At 38.5% G+C, this 25,226-nt stretch overlaps 1 protein-coding gene and 1 long non-coding RNA gene across 7 annotated transcripts in view; both read right to left on the bottom strand.

Moving 5' to 3' along the window:
- The window catches only part of LOC137137536 (butyrophilin subfamily 3 member A2-like), a 63,130-nt gene that overhangs the window by 31,283 nt on the left and 6,621 nt on the right, over positions 1–25,226 (bottom strand). The window contains exons 3-7 of one of the 6 annotated variants that reach the window (XM_067523961.1): positions 16,427–16,768; positions 15,306–15,593; positions 15,094–15,213; positions 14,755–14,855; positions 13,822–13,866 (exon numbers count right to left, since the gene is read on the bottom strand). In XM_067523961.1, coding sequence (XP_067380062.1) covers positions 13,822–13,866; positions 14,755–14,855; positions 15,094–15,213; positions 15,306–15,593; positions 16,427–16,768 — 896 coding nt within the window. Of the gene's footprint in view, positions 1–61; positions 404–667; positions 765–1,512; positions 1,663–2,378; positions 3,524–5,773; positions 9,108–13,821; positions 13,867–14,754; positions 14,856–15,093; positions 15,214–15,305; positions 15,594–16,426; positions 16,769–17,073; positions 17,174–18,192; positions 18,380–18,753; positions 18,863–25,226 lie in introns of those variants that run through there. The other 5 variants (XM_067523957.1, XM_067523960.1, XM_067523956.1 and 2 more) reach the window with 5 other exon arrangements.
- LOC137137580 (uncharacterized) lies at positions 9,746–10,998 on the bottom strand. Its single transcript, XR_010915749.1, has 3 exons — positions 10,863–10,998; positions 10,662–10,721; positions 9,746–9,820 (listed from the first exon to the last, which is right to left on the bottom strand). It is a non-coding gene; the product is annotated as an uncharacterized lncRNA (long non-coding RNA).

Here is a 25,226-nt window from a genome sequence, read left to right as displayed (position 1 = left end):
TACAAAATAAATCTCTCTGGTGCACTGTGTTCTTTTACACATCCAGTGTGTGTCCACCTACCAACAACCAGGTCAATAAAAGATTCTTCATTCCTGTCTGGAATGTAGCATCTGTATTTCCCCTCATCAGCAAGTTTCACGTTGGAGAGCTTCAGTGAAATGTTTCCACGCTTCAGTTCATCAGTGAACAGTGATGTTCTTCCTTTGTAGGATAGATTTTTCATATTGACATAATCCTGACCAGCATACCATATGTAGACATATGTGGGCTTCAGGTCAGACCTCGTCCACTCCAACATCTTTGTAGCAATGTCCACAGCAGGTTCAAGGTGACATGGTAAAATGATGTCATCACCAACTTTTGCCACCACAGGCTGAGGTGAACCAATTAACCGAGACTGACCTGAAAAGAAAACATGTTTTATTTCAGCTGAAAGAATTCATGAATATACACTGTGTGCTGTAAGAACCACAGTGAACATGTCCCTGAAAAGTCATGGTGAGAATTATAATGTTGAGAAATAGAAATATTTACATTATTTTAAATTATTCAGTGCTAGTCAGTGCATTTTTTTTCAAAATCAAAGATTTTGCACAGAAACATAAGAATAATGTACTTAATGCAAATTTTTATTTTATTCTTTTATATTAAAAATATTTAAGTTACCTCTACAGAAGGGTAATAGAAGGTGAACATCCAAAACACTGATGGTTACGATTGTGGAATGAATGCATAGTTGATCCATGGGATAAAGTATTTTGCTCTGAAAATGAAGTAAATACACAAACAGATGTAAATTATTGCACTATTAACAAATAAAGTTTACTTAAAAATATCTAAGTTAGAAGTTAATCTGCATTTGTTCGGAACAAAGAACATTGAGTACTTTTTCCTTAACAAGCAATCATCTTGTTGATTTTGGTCTGTTTAAATATAACTGCCTCCCCAGTGGTCAGAGCCACCGCCCACTGCTCATTACCTGGATCCGGTGCGTTCAGTGAATCAGAAGCTAGATACCAATTCACATTGTCTTCGCCAGCTTGAACCTCATTGGAGAGATGGTATCTTCCAGCTTCTGATTCACTGGATACATCTGATCCAGTTAATCAGTAGGCAGGAGACCTTGACAACCAGGACTGAGGCCACTGTGCAAGATGAGGATGTGAACCAAAAACATCCACTAAGGTTCATAATCTCAAGGTCATTTTCCAACATAAAAACCACACAGATGATACATACAGCCATACAGAAGATCTCTTAGTAGATTTGCAGTTTTAAACTTTAAAACTGAGTTCTAAACTAATTTTCTACAGGTCATGTCACACTACTCCAAGCAAATTTAGAAAAAACAAATTAGGTCCCAATCCAAATTAAGAAAAATGGAAAATAAAGGAATTAGGTAAGTTTGAAAAAATATATATAAATACATATTTGAAACTCATAGGGGGCCTGGTTAGTTTTAGAGCATTTGTTTGGGATGCAGAAGGCAGCGGCTTCGAATACCACCTCACCAGGTGTGGCCCCAGTCACCCAGCCATCAAGGGCAACCTTGGTGCTGGTCCCTAGCCCGGACAAAAATAGGAGGGTGGCGGCAGGAAGGGCATCCGGCGTAAAATCTCAAGCCAAATCAACCTGCGGAACACATTCCGTTGTGGCGACCCCTGAAGGGACAAGCTGAAAGCCGTTGATCTTGATATTTGAAACTCATAATAGAGCACACACAGAATAACTAGTGAAATGCTTGAATTAAGTAGACTTTACTAGCAAAAAGTATTTGTTACATATGGAAATGTAAGTAGTAAATACAAAGACTAGTCTTGCTTGAAAGACATAATCTGATGCAAAATGTTAAGTTAATGTTACCTCAAAGTGTTTTTGTCTTTTCAGTAGGTTTGTATACAAACATATTGTAGCGCCCCATAGCTTATGGGAGCTAACTGTGGGAGGCGGCAAAGCGGAAGCTAAGGCTAACCCTAACTGACGTAGCTAACTAAACTAAACAGCTAGCATGGCTGCAAGCAGGCTAATGCGAGAGCAGTTTTGTCCAATATGGCAGGCAGAAGGGAGAGCACTTATAACCCATACACCACTCGACTCCAAGGCCGCCAGCGCCGGTGATCGGACGTTCGAGCAGGTCCGAACACTTCCGAACGAGGTCCGAATACAGATGCGAACGCTCCGAACAACGGGGCAAAAGAGCCAATCAATTCCTAACAGAAGGTCGCCCGTTGATTGGATGTTACTCGGCCAGATGGAGGGTCACAGATCTCACGACGGCCAAGCTTCGAGAAGTTGCGCCTTTTCTAAATCAAAAATTTATCACCAATTCCGGCCTGGAGGTTACAGGTAAGTTTGTCAATTAAAGAGATATTTTTACCTTATGTATTACATATGGAGGCCCAGGTGACCAGTCAGGATGATAATACAGGACCAACGTCTGTGCATGAGGAGATCAGCGAGGAAGAGCAGGAAGATGATGATGACACTGCAGTTCCCAGCACATCAGGCCAGGTACTGTTGCTGTCATCAAAAATATCATATCTGGATAGTGTTTAAAAAGCAAGATATTTAACCACTTGCTTGTAAAGTTACAAGTTACAGTTACCGTATATATTTGTAATTTAAGACATTACTCATGTGATTACCAAAAAGTACTCACTTTAATTGTGAATGTTTCTATCTGATTTTACTATCACTTTTTAGATTACCCACTGCGATTCTAGGGGTGTCTTGGGATGGGAGGTTGTAGATGACCTAGCAGCCTACCTAGCTGGACTGAATAGAACAATCACTGCCTTATCAACAGAAGAGGAGGCCAACATAGTCCGCCTTTACACAGCTCTCCATCCCATGGATAAGGCACCTACAAAATATAGCCAAAAGGCTAGGAAGAAGACCTTACCAGGACCTTGGAGAGCATTCAGGAAGCGAAGTGGTTCTGCTCCTGGACAGCAAGCAGCGGAGAGGTGATTTCATGCAATTTGCAGTTATTTTGATTAAATACATTGGTAACTGTTTTGTAAAGTAGTAGTCCCTTATTTGGATCTTTCCTAGTTTACAGCACTATATACTGTCCTTTTCCAGAGACTGTTCATGACTCACAGGCAGGCAGCCCAGGACCCTGAAGTCCACAGGATCTGTGAATGTGTTTGCCTGAGACTTTTAAAAGAGTTTCAGCAAGGACGAAACAGACCCAAGGACACAAAGGGAAAAACTCTGCCAATTCCACAATCTATTGTGGTGGTGTACAGCCATCTGAGACAACTGGTGGAGGACAGCAGGACAATTCTGAGCCAGACCAACATAGTTCTGGTCCCAATAAGCATCACCACAGTGTCTTCATGGTGAGTGATTTTGTGTATTATTTTATATAATCATGGCAGTTATCAAACTGGAAAAATCTTCAAAAAGACATTTGCCTTGTAGGCTGCTAAGGAGGGACAAACGCACGGACAGGGACATGTTGCTGCAGGGCACCGTACTCCCCAAGCAAGTGCACCTAGCAAAGGAGCCACTGCCTAAAGTGCAGTCTCTTCCATCTGCTCCTGCGGAGCATGGGCATGAGACCATTGTGTTTGAGGAGCCAAAAAACCAGGAGGGGAAATACACAATATGGAAGCGCACCTCAGACAGGTCAGTGGTGTCTAACTGGCCTTTATGGTCATGGCCCAGACCACCACCTGGATCTTACCTACCTGCCCCACCCACTCCATTTCCTTCTCCTGCATCTTTTTTACCACTTACAAACTGCCCACCAACCCCCATTCACTGCCTAATGATAATCAGCCACCTCCTCAGTTCCAACCATCTCCTCAGTTCCAGCCACAGAAACTGACCAGTCACAGAAAGTTTGCACCACTACTGAGCCTAGGCAGCATTTATGGAGAAGGCGGAAAAGTGCAGCTGAAGATCCAGAGAGAGTGGCCGGGGGTGAAACACCGCGGAAGCGCCTCGCAAAGGACCTCTGACATTATACCTGCAGGGAGTGTGGAAAGGCAAAAAATAAAACAACTGTCCACACTCAGCTGAAGGAGCAGTGGTATTGTCAAGCCTCAGGACTATCCTTGGCACAGTGGAGGGACACTTTACATGGGATTGTGTAATTTGTTAATATGAGTTGTGTTTTGGGTTTTGTATATAGTCAGGTTTTAAATTGTTATTGTATATAGTCTTTAGTTGTTGTGTTTGCACCTTCTCTTTAAAAAAAGTAAAAAAAAAACACAACTCTGGTGGTGTAATAGCTACACATCCATCCTTTGGGTGGAAGACTCCAGGTGCAAATTCAACTTTTATTTATCTAAAGACTCTGCCTCCCATTCTACTTTTGCAAACTCTGGGAACCACAAGTAGGCCAGTATTTTGGGATCGAAGTGGTCTAATCGGGCGATACAGGACTATGAGATCTTTTAAATATGATGGAGCTTGACCATTAAGAGCTTTGTATGTAAGAAGCAGGGTTTTGAACTCTATTCTAAATTTTATGGGAATCCAATGAAGAGAAGCTAGTGAAGGTGAAATATGATCTCTCTTTCGTAATCCAGTCAGCACTCTTGCTGCAGCATTTTGGATTAATTGAAGGCTTTTTAGAGAGTTACTAGGACACCCCAGAAGTAGGGAATTACACTAGTCCAACCTAGAAGTAACAAACGCATGGACCAGTTTTTCGGCATCACTTTGAGACAGGATGCTTCTAATTTTAGCAATGTTCCGTAGGTGGAAGAAGGCTGTTCTAGAGATTTGTCTTATATGTGACGTAAAAAAAAAAATCCTGGCAAGAGTGTGTTATGTGCACAATCAGTATTTCATTTACTAGGTTTCATATACCAGTTTTCATCAAGAGATCTGTAATCCTACTATGTGTTTATATTGATGTAATAATGAGCTGTGCTGAAGTGCATTATATTAAGATGTGATTCGAATGATTTGGCATAATTCATGTTTAAAATGAATTAGGGGCAAAACATTTGAACCATATCTCAATATATGCTGAAGTATTAACATTTTCTGTGTGACTGTGTATTATGGATTTTGTATTGAATTTTTCTCCTTTCTTTAACCCCTTATCAGTCACTTACACACCATCTCTGGCTGCAGAAATCCATGGTAGTATAAATATTACCTTTTATACAGATACCTTTGACAACAAAAATAGGTGAGCTTTATTTTTGAACACCTAACAGTAGCCGGTCATCATATTACCTAATCCTATACACAGCACTTTCCCTCACGGTGCCGGTCAACACATACATCACGTATAACAAAACTAGAACGTCTGAACACACCTAATAACACTAATCCTAACACAAATCATGCACAGTAAACACTTTAAACACATAGAATTATTAACATGGCTTTTACCCATAATCCCCCGGGCTCATTTTGCCAGCCCCCAAACTAACCCACTAGCCAGGCCGTTACGATATACATTTATTAAAAGCAGCGTTCCATAACATAAAAAAATCCACAGCTGTGGCACCTTCGCTGTCGTTAAGTTGCGCATAGGGTTGCAGCCGTAAAGGTGGGCTTTGCTTTATGTATTATTCATATAAACATCATTTTTAGCAGACAGACTAACTGACTTTCTCATCTACTCACACATCGTCTCCTAAAAGTCACGTTTTTACAACTACACTGCAAAGCGATTACGTCCATCAGAGGAAGGTTTTTACAACCACGTTACTTTTTCCACAAACATAATGATAAAACGTTAACGTGCAACGTAAATGACGACTGACATATGTACAAACATTGAACATATTCATAAAATATTACCAGACAGCGAGTTTCTCTCCGACCAAATCTCCGATCTTGCAGTGCAGCATCCACTTGGACTGTAACTGGGATGGGAGACGACGTGACGTCTTGACGCGATTAAATCATGCGTCTGCTTAAAGGTGTCCCATCGCGTCCGTTATTAAAAACTGTGCAGTAGCAGTCACAACAAAACAGTGCTATCTGTGTAAATGCAAGTTGGACAAAACTGTGGTTTTTTAAAATAAAGTTTGCAACAACAAGAATAACACTAAACCTTTTCTTAGTCAGTAGATGACTGCTGCCTTGACTTGGCTCTATTTCCATCAAATTTGAAGGATTTTAACACATTTATTTTAGCTCAACAAAACAAAAGCCATGCAGAGCCTCTTTTCTCTCTGACCCCTCATTGTGCCTCTAAGACTCTAAACAAAAGTAAACCAACAAGTAAAAACAGGCACAAATTACAACAGGTCTTTATTAGAACTGTATTTAAAAGGGAGTTTTTTAAACTCTGGCTTTAGTATTTGCTTCAATACATGAGAGAAATCTTACAGGAAGAGAAAGTTCTCAACTACATTATACTTCATCTGTATTTCAGTCTGATGCTCAGTCAGCAGCAAGACAACATGGAGGCTACAGCTTTCTGCTTCAGACTGTGTCAGTGTTAAGAAATAGAGAATAAGACAAACAAGTCCACCAGTCCACCTAAAACTGCAACTTCTCTCTGTGTTGCCTTGATCTTCGCCTCCAATCTGCAATTACAATCAGTTATTTAGTAGATGCTTTTATCCAAAGCGACTTAACTAAGCAGCAGACATTAGGGACAACTTGGGGGTTCAGTGTCTTACCCAGGGACACTTCGACGTGTAGCAAAAAGGATTGAACCACTGACTCTGTGTTTCGTGGATAACTGCTAAAGCCGTCACCAATCTCCTTCTCCATGGAGCTTCTTATGGCTCATGTTTGACCTATATCCAAGCATCTCAAGGAAGACGTTTGCTGTGCTGTATATCAGATTGTTTTCCTCAATGATGGTCATAGTAGGGATTGTTCGTAGTTCTGCATATTCATCATCTAGTAGACTTTCACAAGGGAACTTCACTTTGTCCGGGTAAATGGCCACAGAGGTTTCAGTCTTAGTCATGACCTTCAATCTCAGGTCAGCTGCTCTTGCATTAAGCTCATCCAGGCTTGTTACTGGGACTTTGAACCAAATCTCCGATTGTCTGGGTGGTGATGATACTCCCCCCCTGACCTGTCCTCCTGGCTTCCCCTTGACATAGCATTTGCGTTTTACGTCATCAATCTCAAGTTGTGATCGTATGTGGTTCTTGCGGATATTAGAACTTATCACCCTTCTTTTTAAAATCCTCAAATCTTAATATGATCGGTTCCTTGTTGTTGACTCTAATATAATTTTCTCAGTCACCTAACTGTTCACCCTAGATGGCTGTAGAAGGTTTTTAAAAACTCTTCTACAGCCTTAGTGTAACGGTAGTTTCCACATACTATACATTTTGATGGTTTCACTGTCTAATTGATGCATTTACTTAGCAGGAAGATGGACTCCATCAGATAAAAACCCTGGTCAGGAAAATAAACATTATCTGGAGGCATTTTGATATGGTGCTCTGCTTTTGTTACAGTTAGTTTTAGTCATTGTTAGTGACTTTGTGAAAATTGCTCTGAGTTGTAGTTTTTGTTAAATTCACTGAGCAAATGCAAGTTTGCAACTGTAACAAAAGTCAAAGGCAGTGGCGCTTGTATCCTTAATAAATCCCCAATAAATCTGGGGATTTACCAGAACAAAGCAGCTCAGTCTGTAGTGGATGATATTTCCTCTTTGACCCTCTGGCACAACAGAACTTGAACTATCTCTCTGTTCAGAAAGCAGTGATACTTCAGTTTAATGACACAGAGCAGTGAATACTTATGTACATGTGATCTGTTTCTGTTTTTTTCTTTAAAATACATTTGTAAAGATATCAAACTAATTTGCAAAGATATTATATTGTCATTATGAATTATTGTTTGTGAAATAATGAATTTGATCTATTTTTAAAACAAAATGTGGAAAAAGTTAAGCGCTGTGAATAATTCCTGGATGCACTGTATATTAATTGTTTGTCCTTTCGGCTTATCCTGTGAGTCCAGGTTCACCACAGCGGCACAGTTTTAACCCTCCCTAATTTTTACCGAGCTTGGGACTGGCACTGCACGGCTGTGGATGGGGATGGGATGTTGGGGGTTTGGTGTCCTGCCCAGGGACACTTTGACATGTAGTCATGAAGAGCGGGTCACAAACCTCTACCTACCTCTCGGTAGGCAGCCACTCTACCACCTGAGCCACTGCCGCCCCTCACTGTATATTATTGAATAATAATAAACCAACAATAATAAAATCTAACTAAAATATTTTAGAAACATCGACCAGCAATTACAAAGAAACATTAATTGAAAAGGACAAAAAGGATGAAGGCAATAAAATGCGGCAAAGAATAAGGAGGAATGAGAGAAGCAACAGATTAAAGCCACTTTGAAAACAATATTCAGGACCCACATCTTAAAAGTAAGAGCATTGTGGATGTTCAGGGGCAGGATGGGGACAGCGATGGCAAAGGCTCTGTCATCCCAGGTTGGATGCTTGATGCTACATTAATTCTCATGTTCATTCTTTGATCATTCAGAATGAAATGCTTGAGTTCTGTGTGATCAATGGACACACTGTAGACAGTAGACAGTAATGCTTTACAGGTGAAGATTCAAACCAACCTGTAAAACGCTGAAATATTCTCCAAATTTGGGGGAAATATTTGTGAAATTAAATAAATCAACCAAATAAATCAACATAAAAATTAACAGTGGAATTTTGGATTTATTTTGTCAGAAGCTTCACATTTGTTTCTGACAGCATCAAAATGACTTGTGTATTATCTGATATCCATGACATTGTTTTCTGGGATTACAGTGCAGTTTCATTTACAATGCATAGAACCTATGGATAGAACATTTCTTCATTGTCATTTCTTTATCAGTAGTAGTTGTCTTTGTCACTGTGTTTAATCACGTTGGACCTCTGCTGATGATGGTGACATGATGTTTGTTCAGTCCACTGTGCAGAGTGCAGATTCCAAACATGCAGCAGCCTGTGGACTTTGGTGCAATCGCTGTATCTCATCCAACTCACTTTTACTGAGTGTATCACTTCAATTTATCAAAGAAATTTGTTGTACACGGTGCATTATGTTATCTGTAAAAGCAAAATCTGTTTTGCAGGTTACTGACTTGTTGCTTGTTGTGTCAGTCTTTCCCCTATTTTGTCCAGTGTCTAAGCGCTAATTCTGCTCATTCAGTCCCCTGAAGTTCTTGCACTTGATGTTGGCTCCTCCAACTGAGGGGGACAAACACGAAAACATTTACATATATTTAGCTATTTAACATAGAATTGTACACACAGCTTCCACAGATGTGACATGTTTTGTGTTTAAAGGTCATGTGTCACACATGAAATGAGCTACATTATTGCACCTTTAGTGGTACAAGGTCTTATAACTGGGGCTGTACCCTATTTTCAAGGTTTCTACTTATAAACTGACTAATTACATCCTCGTAAAAGTAGAATTCATGCCAGAGCTGCTGTATTGGATTGTATTAAATTATACAGGTCGTCATAATTTTATGCTTGATTGGTGTATTTCATTGTTTTTTACGGAACTCAGTCAACTACATTATTGATTTGATAATTAAAGTAGCACAGTTTCATATCCCAAAAATCCCCTTGAAAACAATGTCTACTGAAATTGAAATTGTATAACTGAATAAATGGTAGACGTGTAGCTCTTTGGCTGTCAAAGGCTGAACATTTGCTAATCTTACTAGTGTGGACATAACACATTTACACAATGTTTAACAACACAAACTCAATTACTAGTTATCTCACATATGACACTAGTTAAAAAGTCAAAGACCTAAAGAACCTAAAAATCAAACCTGTGTATTATTGTTCACCAGGTCCTTCTCCTGTTTTTTTTCTTCTTCCCCAAGCTCATTTTTGTCATCTGAGACCTGAACAAACAGTAAAGAGATAAAAAAAAAAAAAAGAAAAGAAACTTTGAATGTGTTAAAGTGTATATACAGTCTACTGTATATTCCATGAATGTCTGGAGTAAAGTCTCTTTGTATTTCAATGGAAGATTTGAAGAAAACTGCTCATAATAAGTTAAAATGTGAGTGAAGCCTCCCCTCCAATAGAATTATGTCATTATTTTATACTGTTTATGCAATTAAATCAACTCACAACTTAACCTAAATATTTACAAATCTTTTTTGTTTTTGTTCTCTACATAAAAACATAACCTGTTTACTTTATATCAGCAAAGACAGAAAACAAACTGGATTCAAAAATAACAATTTATATGTAAAAAAAAAAAAAAAAAAAAAAAAAGACCATTAAACTAAGTTAAAATAATAATGTGGACGTGTTGACAGTTAATAGAAATGAGTCAAACAACTTTTGAACCTATCAGTATAATCTTCCCTTCCATCATATTTCTTTCCTGTTAAAATATCAGATCTTGCAGTTCAACATCTAGTTTCTGACTCCAGTGGTGTTCATGTTATTTCTGCTTGTGTTTAGACTCAGTTAGTTTTGGTTAGAGACAGACTGAGGTTTAGTCTAATAGACAGAAATGTAACTCTCATCTTACACACTTCAGGCTCATTATTGTTGAGACAAAGATACCAGATAAAGATAAGATGGAGATCTTTCTTTAACCAAAGTGATTTTTTTCTTAATCATTGAAAATGAGTGTGGTTAGTGGTTTAGCTTTAGCCATGTTAAAAATGTTAGACACAAGAGCATGACAAAAAGGAAATGAAAAAAATCAAAAAAACATAATGATCAAACCTCTGTATTTTTGTTCTCCAGGTCCTTCAACTTCTCCTTAAGCTCCTTCTTCTCATCCAACTGACAAAAGAGAGATGAAACAAAAGAAATGTATTTGTTTAAGTGAATAAACTGTATATTTCATGAATGACTGATTGAATTCTCATGTTTGATTGAGGAAAACTCATTATGTAATTGTAATGGAAATATTTGTCTTCATACCATGATAGAAGCAAAATGCCAGTATCATTTCTCAGTAGATTTGGGTATAAAAAAAAGACAACAAATAACATTCATTCAGTGCCTCAGATTTTCTCTATCAACTTATAGTTACATCAATATGTATATACAAAAAAAGAGAGATGCCAAGAACAGACTGCAAATATTAACCTTCTTGTTCTTGTCTTCGAGCTCTTTTTTTAGTGCGTCCTCAGTTTTCTTCCCCCTCTGCTTCTCGTCATGGAGTTGGTTCTCCCACTGTCAAAATCATGGAAATAAAGGGAGACATCGTGTTTCATCAAGTACATTTATGTGAGGATATATTTCTACTTCTGATTGGGTCAAACACAACAACTTGTGTTTTATGCAGATGATAATAAAGAGAGGTGACAGACAGATAATTGATTTGTGTGGAAATATGAACCTTCTTCTCTTTGTCCTCGAGCTCCTTCTGGAGATTGTCCTCTCTCTTCTTCCCACTCTGCTTCTCATCCTGGAGCTGCTGCTCCAACGGACAGAAAGAGAGATGTCTGAATACATTTCTATTTCTGACGGAATTGATCATCTTAGTCTCAGAAACAGTTTTGCAGCCAAGTGTAGAGCAGCTGGAATGAGAATCAGGATCATGTACAGGAATGAGGGTAAAATGGAGCATGTGATTGAGAGGTGGATTGGTGCAGTAATAACAGTGATGCACTGGAGTGATGTACTGAACTGTGAAGAAGTTTAAGTTTAAATGAGCTCTGTGATGGCCGGGCTCAGTCTTACACCATGTCTACACTCAAAATGAAGCGTAACCAGCATGTAGTGTGTGAACATTGCACAGTATTGAAAATGGCTCTAAACATTTTGCCAATGATGAGAAATACTTCACTTTCCACAGTTTTAAAAGTTTTAGATATCACATAGCCAGCACCGGGGATCGAACCACTGACCCTGTGGTCCGTGGATGACTGAGCCCCTAAGAAAATTCTTAAAAGTGGTTTTGGTGAAACACCAAACACCACATCTCTTAGTGTGCGTGCGCGTGTGTGTGTGTGTGCGCACAAGTATCTTAACCTTGTTGAACTCCTCAGTCTTCACCCTCAGTTGATCTTGGGTCTGTTTCAGCTCTTCACTGGTCTCCATCAACTTCTTGTCAACTGACTCCTTGTTCTCCCTCAACTATCAGACAGACAGATGGTTTTTAATCATTCAGCAAAGAACTTACAATGTATATTTGTATTTGCAGTAAGTCTCTAAAATTACATATTTGATTTTGTACTGCTACTAATGAGGAATAAGTGTGGGGGCATCTTATAATAGTCATTACTCATAATCAAAGAAATTAAATTAAGGAAACACTTCTGTTTCAGGATATTATAAGTATGTCTCCATGTCAGGAGCTACATTATCCAAAGTAGAGATACATGGTGAATTTAAATGTTGCACAAAGTTATTAATGTTTAAGAACGTTTCTACTAGAAACTGTAGTGATGAAACCATCAACCTCATGTTTATAACTCATTTAGATTATTTTGCAAACATTAGTTTTCACTTTGACATGAAAACAGTTTTTGTCAAAAAAGCCAAATTAAATTGAAAATAAATCAATGTTTTTATAGGACAAATGTGAAATTTTCAAAAGCAGGTGAATACTTGTTACAGACACTGTATATGGTCTCATAAAGTGAAGTGAGGACAAAAAAGGCTGAACATCATGTGGAGAATGAGATGAGTAAACATGTTATTTGAATTCAGAAAGTAGATAATGATCAAATGAACCTCTTTGAGCTGATTCTCCAATGTCTTCACTTCCTCCTGTCTTTTCTTTTTTTCTTCCTGGAGCTCGTTGGTGGTCTTAGTTAGTTTTCTCTCCAACTGGGAGACAAAAGAGATAAAAGGTTACATCAGACTTAACATGAGGGACATGAGATTTACAATCAGTATTTTCTTAATTAAGAATTTTTGATCTTAGTATGAAAACAGTTTTGAGTCATTCTGTTGTGACTTCTGCTCAGTTAAATATAATTCTGCAAAATCAAGAAAACACAAAGATCAAACATCTTTATTTTTATTCTCCAGGTTCTTCGCTTCTCCTTCAAGCTCTGTTTTCTCATCAAAAAGCTGATTCAACTGGCAGCAGAAATGAAAAGAAATGTATTTGTTTAAATGCAAATGTGTACAAGTATCTTAACCTTTGCTGAACTCCTCAGTCTTCATCCTCTGTTGATGTTGGGTCTGTTTCATCTCTTCAATTGTTTCTATCAACTTGTTGTCAAATTACTCTTTATTCTCCCTCAACTATCAGACAGATGGATTTTATTCATTCAGCAAAGATTTACAATGTATTCTTGTATTTGCATTAAGTCTCTAAAATGACCCATTTGATGTTGTACTGATACTAATGAAGTTGGCTTCATCAGAATAAGTGTGGAGGCATCTAATAATGTCATTACTCTTAATTAGTAAGAAAAAAGTGATGAAAACATCAACCTCATGTTTATAACTCATTTAGATTATTTTGCAGAGATTAGTTTTCACTTTGAAATGAAAACATAAAAATAACTTTAAATGGATCATAGGTAGAAACTAAACTAAACAGAGTAGGAATTTCTAAAACAATCAGCTTCAGGTAATCAGAGGAGAAATTTACTCTTTAAAGCTTTGAGCTTCTATCCTACTCAGTTTCTCCTCACGGAGCCTTCGTTTGGAAACAAACTTAAACAGAGACAAATCAGATTTTTAGTTTATTTTTAATTTAACAATTGATAACACTGAACTACTCCAGTGTTAAACCTCAGCAGTTCCATTAATTCCTCTTTAACCATATTAGTATCAGACTTCACTCTCACTATCAGTGTTTTTCAGTGCTGCACATTTCTGTGTGTTGAACTTGATCTTGTTGTGTTACTTTGCTGAACATCTATTTTCTATTTGACTAAACTGTTGAGTTCACACCATGTGGTTTTATATCACTTACCAAAGAGGAAGAGGACCAGGATGCAGCAGCTTGGTGTCTTCCCGTCTGGGAAGACAGAGACAAATGAAGAGAGACATTATCTGAACTATTCCATCATTTAACTTTAAAGGTTCCCTGTAGAATTTTAACCCTCCAGCACCATTTTCTTTGAGTGGGTCCATAATTTGACCCCCATGTAAACTAAAATCAGTTTCCTGTCTCTTCTGTTGCACCTGAAGCTCCACAGACCTCTGATTCTTTAACTGAGACATCCAGCAGAAAGATGGAGGTAAAAGTGACAAATTAAATGAGAATCCTAACTGGCTCCATGGTTCCATGTCCACTGATCTTGTAAGTCATTTGTATAATCTCTGCAAATATTTAGAGCAAGTGCAACAGCAGCCTGGAAACAGGTGAAAGTAAAATAAGTTACAAGAACATTCTGCAAACTGACACCTGTGTCTTGGTCCTACTGGTCTTAAATGTGGGGTCTTTGTTTGTGGGTAAATTAATGTAAAACGGTGCATTGTTAGAACACACACACACACACACACACACACTCTCAGACTACTGTTCCAGCCACCATCTCTTCTTGCTCTGCCTTGGTTTGGTCTCATGTTCTCTGCTGTTGTGAGTTGACCTCTGGACTGTTTCAGTGTTTACTTTGTTTCCTGGTTACTGTTCTCAGGTCAGGACTTGTTCTTTTGTAGTTTCTTTGCATCATTCATGTTTTCTCTCACTCATATTTCCTTAGTTTTCCAAAGCCAATTTTGGACCCTAATGTATCTCTTAGATGCTCATGTAGTGTATTGATTTTCCTCTGTTCTTTGTTCTTTGCAAAGAACAAAGTAAAGACTAAATATTTTACTCTTCTTCTATACACATGTCCTGTTTCTTTACTGACAAGTTCGCTGTTTGTTTATGGTTTATTTGTGCTGTTTGTTCAGTCACTACCTGCTTTGTCTCTTTTTTGTCTTCAGCCAAAAGCTCAGTTTCAGCGTTATCATTATTTTTGTCCTTAGACTCAACTTCATCCATCAGGTTTCTCTTGGACACTGTGTAAAAATAAAGGCAGTAAAATTATAGTAAAAAACACCTGATTACTCTTTAGGGAGCTATTACAAAATAAAATATCTAAGTCTAAAATATAAAATGGGTTATAAAATGAAGCATTTTACATTTTTACTGATTGCATATAAAATATAGCACATTTTTGTTTATGTTATAACTTATAAGATAAAGACTCAATATAAAGACAATTCACTTTTTCTGTGTGATGAGTTTGTGACTTACTGTTTTTCTTCTTCCACAGGACAAGTAAAAGTAAAAGAATCAACATGATGCAAACAACCAAACTAACAGCCAAACCCACTGTGGTAGCAGAACATCTGGACTGGACCTTAAAGAAATCATCTAAAATAAAACAGAATATTAATGACAGTTCCTGCAAATACAGACAAACATATAAAACTATTAACACAGTATGAATTTGAAAATTCATTAACCTGGAACATCTATGTGTGTCTCTCTGGTCTGGTTGATGATGTTCTGTTGGACTCTACAGGTGAATCTGTGTCCGTGTCTCTTGTCCACAGTGACTCTGCTGCTGACAGTGTAGAGGTCATCAGGACCTCTGACTGTCTCTGTAGGTCCAGCAGAGAGGACGTTTCCCTCACTGTCCAACCACAACACCTCAGGCTCTGGATACCAGCCTTCAGACTCACACTGTAAAACCATCCCACTGATGCATTTATCAAGTCCTGTTAAACTGATTCCAGGTGAGGAAACAGCACCTGAGGCAGAGAACAAAGAACATTTTTTTTTCTAAAATTAAGATAAATATTTTAACATTTGCTCAAGAACTATGGATAAAAAATGGTTTAGCCAACACTGATCCATTTGCAGCTATGCTGACAATAGGCACTGCCCCTGATTAAATCAATAGTTAAATGATCAATTCTGGATTAAATCATGTATTTGTCTGCTTTAATAAAATATGCTTATATTAGCATCTTTGGTAATTTAGTTAATAATCTACAGCAGCAACCTTGCAATTCAGTCAAGGCCATGATTTAATATTAGCTACCTTCGTACATAACCATCAAATTTACAGTCGTGAGAAAAAGTAATGGCGCTGTTTGCAACTTCTCAGTTTTCTGCATAAATTAGTCATGTTCAACAACCTTAACAAGTGCTTCCTGTAGCTGTGGACCAGACCTGCACAATGTTCAGTAGAAAACTGGAACCATTCTTCCTTATAGAACTACTTCAGCTCAGTTCTTACTTGGTTAGAGCAGTTCACTTGAGGTCATCCTGTAGCCAAAAGATGCATTCCGTCCCTCTGAAGCTATTCTGTAGTAGATTTACTTAATAAAATCCCAATTACACCAGCCCAGGTGTGTCTCGCTCAGAGACACACCTGGTGGGATTTAATCCTGCTGTATTGCGCTACCAGGCTGATCAGGTAGGTCATTTAAATCTAAGCATAGCTGATCATGTGCAACATGTAGTTGGGGTCACAACATCTGTTTTAAGATTTTGTGAGAACTCAGCAGTTACAATAGATTTACAAAATAAATCTCTGGTGCACTGTGTTCTTTTACACATCCAGTGTGTGTCCACCTACCAACAACCAGCTCAATGACAGATTCTTCATTCCTGTCTGGAATGTAGCATCTGTATTTCCCCTCATCAGCAGGTGTCACGTTGGAGAGCTTCAGTGAAATGTTTCCACGCTTCAGTTCATCAGTGAACAGTGACGTTCTTCCTTTGTAGGACGGATTTTTCATATTGACATAATCCTGACCAGCATACCACACATAAACATATCTGGGGTTCAGGTCAGACCTCGTCCACTCCAACATATTTGTACCAATGTCCACAGCAGGTTCAAGGTGACATGGTAAAATGACGTCATCACCAACTTTTGCCACCACAGGCTGAGGTGAACCAATTAACCGAGACTGACCTGAAAAGAAAACATGTTTTTTTTTTCAGCTGAAAGAATTAATGAATATACACTGTGTGCTGTAAGAACCACAGTGAACATGTCCCTGAAAAGTCATGGTGAGAATTATTATGGTGAGAAATAGAAATATTTATGTTATTTAAAATTATTATATTATAAATAATTATATTAAATTAACTTGAAGCATAAACCAAGTCAGTGCTTTTTTTTTTTCAAAATCAAAGGTTTTTCACAGAAACATAATAATAATGTACTTAATGCAAATTTTTATTTTATTCCTTTTATATTAAAAATATTTAAGTTACCTCTACAGAAGTGTAATAGAAGGTGAACAACCAAAACACTGATGGTTACGATTGTGGAATGAATGCATAGTTGATCCATGGGATAAAGTATTTTGCTGCTCTGAAAATGAAGTAAATACACAAATAGATGTAAATTATTGCACTGTTAACAAATAAAGTTTACTTAAAAATATCTAAGTTAGAAGTTAATCTGCATTTGTTCGGAACACAGAACATTGAGCACTTTTTCCTTAACAAAATCTTTTTAAGTAATCCGTAAAAAAATTCTTAGGTTCACGCACACAACAAGAAATCATCTTGTTGATTTTGCTCCGTTTAAATAAAACTGCCTCCCAGTGGTCAGAGCCACCACCCACTGCTCATTACCTGGACCCGGTGTGTTCAGTGAATCAGAAGCTAGATACCAATTCACATTGTCTTCGCCCGCTTGAACCTCATTGGAGAGATGGTATCTACCAGCTTCTGATTCACTGGATACATCTGATCCAGTTAATCAGTAGGCAGGAGACCTTGACAACCAGAACTGAGGCCGCTGTGCAAGATAAGGATGTGAACCAAAAACATCCACTAAGGTTCATAATCTCAAGGTCATTTTCCAACATAAAAACCACACAGATGATACATACAGCCATACAGAAGATCTGTCTTAGTAGATTTGCAGTTTTAAACTGCATTTTCTACAGGTCATGTCACACAAATCCAAGCGCATTTAGAAAAAAACAAAGTAGGTCCCAATCCAAATTAAGTAATATGGAAATTAAAGGAATTAGGTAAATTTGAATTTTAAAAAATATAAGTACATATTTGAAACTCATAGTAGAGCACACACAGAATAAGTAGTGAAATGCTTGAATTAAGTAAGTTACTAGCAAAAAGTATTTTTTACATATGGAAATGTAAGTAGTAAATACAAAGACTAGTGTTGCTTGAAAGACATAATCTGATGCAAAATGTTACGTTAATGTTACCTCAAAGTGTTTTTCAGCTTTTCAGTAGGGTTGTGTGTGTGTGTGTGTGTGTGTGTGTGTGTGTGTGTGTGTGTGTGTGTGTATATATATATATATACACACACACACACACACACACACATTTATTAAAAGCAGCATTCCAGATACTTACTGAACATGACAACAATTAAAAATACATAAAATACAAACATCCACAGTTTTCCGTTTGTTCCTTCAGTGGTCGCTGCAGTGATGCGTGATTTGGAGTTTTAACATTTCGAATCCTTCATGAACTGCCGCAAAACACGTGGCTTTTGTCTGAGCCACTGATCCACCGGGCCGCTACACCAGGCAACATCCTATTAAGGAAATAATAAAGTCAAAAGCTGTGGCACCTTCTGCTGCACCAGTCTCACTTTCACACAAATAATAAAAACATTAGTGAAATGAAGTCATACTTTCGCTTTCGTTAGGTTGCGCAGAGGTTTATGAATTCATCCACATAGAAACATCATTTTTAGCAGACAGACTAACTGACTTTCTCATCTACTCACACATCGTCTCCTAAAAGTCACGTTTTTACACAACGAAACTGCAAAGCGATTACGTTTATCAGAGGAAGGTTTTTACAACCACGTTACTTTTTCCACAAACATAATGACAAAATGTTAACGTGCAACGTAAATGACGACTGACATATGTACAAAAATTCAACATATTCATAAAATATTACCAGACAGCGAGTTTCTCTCCGACCAAATGTCCGATCTTGCAGTGCAGCATCCACTTGGACTGTAACGGGGATGGGAGACGACGTGACGTCAGCGCGATCCAATCATGGGTCTGCTTAAATGTGTCCCATCGCGCACGTGCAGCTCTGGCTTTAGGATCTACTTCCGTCCATCTTCCAAATTGTGGTGAGTCACAGCTAAAGAAAGTTCTGTTGCTATCAGCGCACTTCGCTCTGCTTCTCTTCATTTTTAAAGACCTGTGACTGCAGAGAGGCAAACAGCTAAAGCTCAACGTGCATTTTAAAATGGAGATATTGATATTCAGAATAAATAAAGCAGGAACACACTCCAGAAACACTTCGGACTGTGTAATATTTCCTGCAGCAGAGTTGTTTTGCTGTGTCATCATGGCTGATATACAGTGGAGAGAAGCTTGTTGTATCCAACATGATTACAGCATCAGTAATAAGCTTAAAGAGGTGATTCACCTGTCACAGGTAAAGGACATAAATTATGCTTGTGATTTTTGTAAATTCTATAAAGAATCATTAACTGCATATGACGTTTGTTAGGAGGAAAATAAAAACAACAACCAGATATATTGATCTGGCTACAAATCCTGCTTTTGTCATTTTATTGAGAAACTCAAGCAGCATATCACCTTAATCAAAGATGGGAAGAACAGAAAAAGCTATGAAGACCTGCAGCTGTCAGGAGCAGCAACTGTAATCTGTAATGTTGGTGAGTCTGTGCTGTGACTTTCTGCCATGATTCTGTAAAATGTGCTGCTGTCGTAAAAGGTCAGTAGATGACTGCTGCCTTGATTTGGCTCTATTTCCATCAAATTTGAATGTTTTTAACACATTTATTTTAGCTCAACAAAACAAAAGCCATGCAGAGCCTCTTTTCTCTCTGACCCCTCATTGTGCCTCTAAGACTCTAAGCAAAAGTAAACCAACAAGTAAAAACAGGCACAAATTACAAGAGGTCTTTATTAGAACTGTATTTAAAAGGGAGTTTTTTAAACTCTGGCTCCAGTATTTGCTTTAATATATGAGAGAAATCTTACAGGAAGAGAAAGTTCTCAACTACATTATTCTTCATCTGTATTTCAGTCTGATGCTCAGTCAGCAGCAAGACAACATGGAGGCTACAGCTTTCTGCTTCAGACTGTGTCAGTGTTAAGAAATAGAGGATAAGACAAACAAGTCCACCAGCATCCACTTGGACTGTAACGGGGATGGGAGACGACGTGACGTCAGCGCGATCCAATCGTACGTCTGCTTAAAGGTGTCCCATTGTCTTTAGAGAAAGAGGAAGTATCCTCACAAAAATAGATACCAGCTGCTTATTGATGTGGGCAGAAATTTAACCCCTTTCGTCTTGTTGTTCAGTTCCATATTGAGTTTTTTCATGGTTTCCTTCGTTCTCTGTTTCTCGTCATGTAGCTGACAAACATATGAAAAATATATATATGTACGTATATACACACACACACACTCACACACACAAACACACACACAGTATTGTATATTGTTTGTGTGTGTGGACAACTATTTCTTCTGATTGGTTGTAGTGTGGGATTAAAACCTGTTTATGCATCATGTTTTGGCTCAATTGTTCAAAAGCAAAACAAATACCGGCCTCCCCCCAGTGACTTTGGGCAACAACTCAATAGATGCTCAAGGATCTTCACAACCATGTAATCCAGGCACCTTGCTGGATTCTTTGCTCCGTTCCCCAAGCCTTGTCAAAATGGGGAGCTCTTTAGCTCAGCTGTTCCTCTGGCTAATATTCCCACCAGGGCTCCAGGGTGTGGCTGTGACTCAGCCTTCTCCACTGCAGCCTCTACACTCCACTCTTCTGCTGACACAGGGAGTTGTAGCACCTCCCTTACTCACGAGACTTTTAACTCCGCCTCAGTAGACTTCTGCAGACTCCCTGGCAATCGCATCCATTTCCTCAGTACATGAAACTCTCTCTGCATTCTAGTGGTTTTTGTGTTCAGTTACTTGGTTTTCATTTGTTTCCACGGTAGTTTGAGTTGTCTTAGTCGCTGCAACAATAAAGTCATATCATATGAATAGATATTTAAGAACAAGCAAATGACTTGATAATATCATTGTCAAGAGAGACTGTTACAGATTATCACTGAATTATTGTCATTATCACCGGACTTACTTCCTGTTCCTAGCTTTTATTTTGTATTTCCACTTCCTGCTTCTGAGTCACTTGTTCCACCTCACTACAAATCAGTCCTAATCATTGCCACCTGCCTCTGGCCTCTGACTGTATATACTCAGTTTTCAGCACAATACCTTGCCAGATTATTTTTCTGTTACGTCTTTCATTTGTGAAAGTAACTCAACCGTTACAGTGAAAGCATTTCACTGGTCTGTGACTGCAGAAACACTCTTACAGAAAAGCCTGTAATACCTCACCATCCCTAAACAAGGACTAGTTCACAGCGGAATGTACCAGTTTGACTCGCCCCTGCTCCACAACTTTTCCCAATTAAACTTCAGTAGCTTAACCAAATTCACACTTTGCCAAATCGAGTGTACGATTAGCATCACACCGTCTACCAAACACTGCATGAAGCTGCAGAATATGGTCATCCCATGAATGGGATTATACCCCGATGTCGTCCAAATAGGCTTCGCATCCCAACAAGCCTGACAAAACTTTGGTAACTAAAACGTGGGATGTAGCAGGTCCATCGCGTAGGCTGAATGGCATCATACTCATCAGAGAGGAGTACGTGAAGCCCTTTACCCTTTACTCAACAGAGGAGAAGGTCATCTAATGACCCCCATCCTGGGGTTTAGGGAGTTTGGGTCGTAATTGTTACACCTTGATGACTCCACCCTGTTCCCACCTCCTACCTTAACGAGCTTATTCAGGCCACGATGGAGCAAAGGCTACTCTGGAGAATATAACTGGGTTCCCCAGCCACTTTATTCAGACTGAAGAAGCTGCTCGGATAAATGTTTCTAACCAAGGAAAAGAAGTCCAGTTGATCCTCACAATCATGAATAAGGCCTTTTTTATTCTACAACTGAAAAATGTTTGATTTATTGACAAACCAGCACAGTCTGTGGTTGATCATTTTCTCTCTTTAACCCTCTGGCAGGACAGTACTTGAAGTAACACTTTTTTTCACAGAGCAGTGTTACTTCAGTTTAATAACACAATACAGATAACATGAAGAAGGAACCTTTGTCTATTTCTTCTTCAGTATCTTCAATATGTCCTCAAGCTTCCTTTTGTCTTCTGAGAGCTTCTCCAACTGGCAGCAGAGAGATGAAAAGAAAATTATTTGTTGAAATGCAAATACAGAATATAACATATTTCATTAATATCTCAAAAAATTCTCACATGTGATTAACAGGAAGATGTGAGAAACTCTGTAGCCTCTGTAATGGAAATATGTCATGCAACTATGTTACTTTTTTATGTCTTAAGCTCTGCTGTTCTAAAGTCTTTAGATAATGAGAAATGGAATTACCAGTAGTATGTCTCAGTAGATTTGTGTTACAACAATGAAACTAAGAAAACACAACATTTATTCAGTGTCTCCAATTTTCTCTAACAACTGGTTATATGAATAATTTAATACATGGATGAAAAAAGATGCCATTTAGGTGCAAATATGAACCTGTTTGTTATTCTCCTTGAGCTGAGTCGTTAGTGTTTGCTCAGTTTCCTTCCTCTTTTGCTTCTCATTCTGGAGCTGCTTCTTCCACTGACCAAAGGTGGAAATGAAGAGAGACATTGTGTTTTATCAAGAGTATTCATGTCCTGATAATGACCACCCACAATCCACCCAAACCACATCCTAGTGCCTCCAAACCAATGGATGTAGCTTTTTATTGTTCAGAAAGTTATACATTTCTCAAACCAGTGTTACTGTACCCACTATCAACAACACACAGGACTTTTCTATTGGAAACCAGGGTTTCACAGAGTCTAGTGCAAGAAGTTGTGCAGATCATAACACAACATGCATACATGGTTACTATAATAAGGAAGTACTTGTATGCCATTCTCACTGTTTGTAGGGTTTGGTTTTTATATAATTGTGTTGTAACTCAACCCTGAAGTTGTGACCCTAGTCCCTGACCCTAACACAGTATTTGTGTATAACAAAATTGGTTTTTGCTGCGTTAAATGGTGACACTTCTGGAGGGTCCAAAAGCAATGCCAAAGGGTACCTGTGGCAGCAATATAATACATCAATGGACGTAATACATTTTTAATGCAATTTGAACTTAAGAAGCATCATTATCTGGCTTGGGTGGCCAGTGTTGGAACACAGTGTTTGAACCCCTATTTCTTTTGAATCCCCCCTAGCGCTATTACAAAAATGCAGATCACCACTATGCCACACACACAAACAATTTTTTTTTTTTTGCAAACTCAACTTTTTGCATCTGCAACTACCTGAGCCACAGCCCTCCTGGCGTGCTGGTACTTCAGCCTGATAGACTCCTTTACCGTTGGTGTCGAAAAGAAAGTCCTCATGTTGCCAACACAACAGGCCCCAACTTCTTTCTCACAATAAGTCAGAGCGGCTGCTTCAGCAATGGAGGGTTTAAACATGGTCCAAGTTAGATTCCAAAGCCTCCCACAGAATGCAGGTTTCTCTGAAATTCTTCTGGAAGTGGGAGTTAAAGATCCAATAGACAAAGGCCTCAACCAGTCATTCCCAGCACAACCTCCCTAGACTTTTGGGTTTACCAGGTCCATCTGGCAGTCCCTGCCACCACCTACTATAACTCTCCACCAGGTGGTAGTTGACAGTTCTGCTCCTCTCTTCACCCGGGTGTCCAAGATGTATGGCCTTAAAACTGATGCTACGACCACATAGTCTATCACAGACCTGAGGCCTATAGTGTTTTGGAATGAGTTACACTTGTGGACAACAGCAAGCCTAGACTCCCAACCTGCTGCTGCCCAGCTTGCATCACACCTGACACTGACTCCTATCTGTGCAGTTGGTGAGCCCACAACTGCGGTGTCTCCATGTTATTTCTTTGGGCATTGCCCAACCTTTGCCGACAAGCTCCCCTCCCAGCACTGCCTTCAGAAGGGTTCCCCAGTCTCCCTATTCCGGGTGACTTACCATATTCCCTTATTGCCATATCATCAGGGGTCTGTGAATTGTAGTAAGTCTGGTCCCTTCTTTGGGACCACTTTGCCTTGGACCAAAACCCCTACCAGGGATTGATCCTCCCTACTAACACAGCTCCCAGGATCACAGGGACATACAAGCCCCTCCACCATATTTAGTTGGCAGTTTTAAAAATTTGAAGGAATTAAAAACAAAATTTGTAGACTAAAAACATTAAACTGTAGTACTAAATGGCCTGAGATATCTCAAAGTGAGGACTGTCAAATGGTAAAAGTGTCAAAAGGTAAAAGTACATTGTAAAATCAAAACTTTCTTTTCTGGGTCATTCTTACTGCAGTGTAGGTGCAGATAGAGTCGCATGTGAACATTACACAGTATTAAATATGGCTGTAATTATTTTATCTATGAGTCTGAAACTAAGATAAGAAAAAGATAAGATAAATTACATAATTAATAAATGCTTTGACTGTAGCTTATTGATTATTCTCTGTGAGACAGCTTACCTGGATGAAGTACAGGAAAATAAAGCTAGATTCAGTCTCCTTGCTGGGACATTATTCATGGTTGTGACTAGGTATCAGTGCCCTGAACAGGGCACAGAAAACATTGGATTCTGCTGCTGTATGTTGTTCATAATCTATTAGAAAACAGTCTCCAGTAATCATTTATTAAACCAACTTAAACCAAACATTCACTTAAGTCCCAAAGGTGGGTTAAAAAGTGCAGCCGTGAGACATTTAAGCATGGACTGAAGACAAAACAGGCTTGAACATGAATCATTGTCATGTGGAGGCTGAGTTGAGTAAAGATGTCATCTGAAAACAGAAAGTTAACACTTATCAAATAAACCTCTTCCAGCTGATTCGTCGAAGTGTCCACCTCATCCTCAGCTTTCTCTCTTTTCTGTTTTTCCTCGCGGAGCTGGTTTTGGTGTCTTTTAAGTTTCCCTCCTACTGGGAGAGAAACAAGATAAGCAGCAACATTTTTACAGATTAATAAAGTAGGTTACATGAAAGTTTACATGAGATTCACCCTCAGTATTTTCTTCATTACTTCAGACTTGCAAGAATGTTCTAGCATTTACAGTTGTGCAAAGTTAGAACCCCATATTTTAAAATGGAAATAATTAAAATAATTTTATAAACACAATATTTAATACACAGCGAGTACAAATGTTTCCTGAATCCTAATAATATACTGTTCAGTACAAATGTTCTTTCATCATCAAAATTGAGGTAGTTTAAAAAAAATGGTAAAATAATGAAAATTGAATTAGTGCAAAAAGTTGCAAAACTTATATATAATACTATGTAATAGACCAAGTTACCTCCACAGAAGGTT

Source organism: Channa argus, chromosome 12 (genome assembly GCF_033026475.1).
Source record: "Channa argus isolate prfri chromosome 12, Channa argus male v1.0, whole genome shotgun sequence".
Classification (NCBI taxonomy): domain Eukaryota; kingdom Metazoa; phylum Chordata; class Actinopteri; order Anabantiformes; family Channidae; genus Channa; species Channa argus.
Note: the sequence above shows the minus strand (reverse complement) of the source record. Positions and strands in the feature narration are given on the sequence as shown.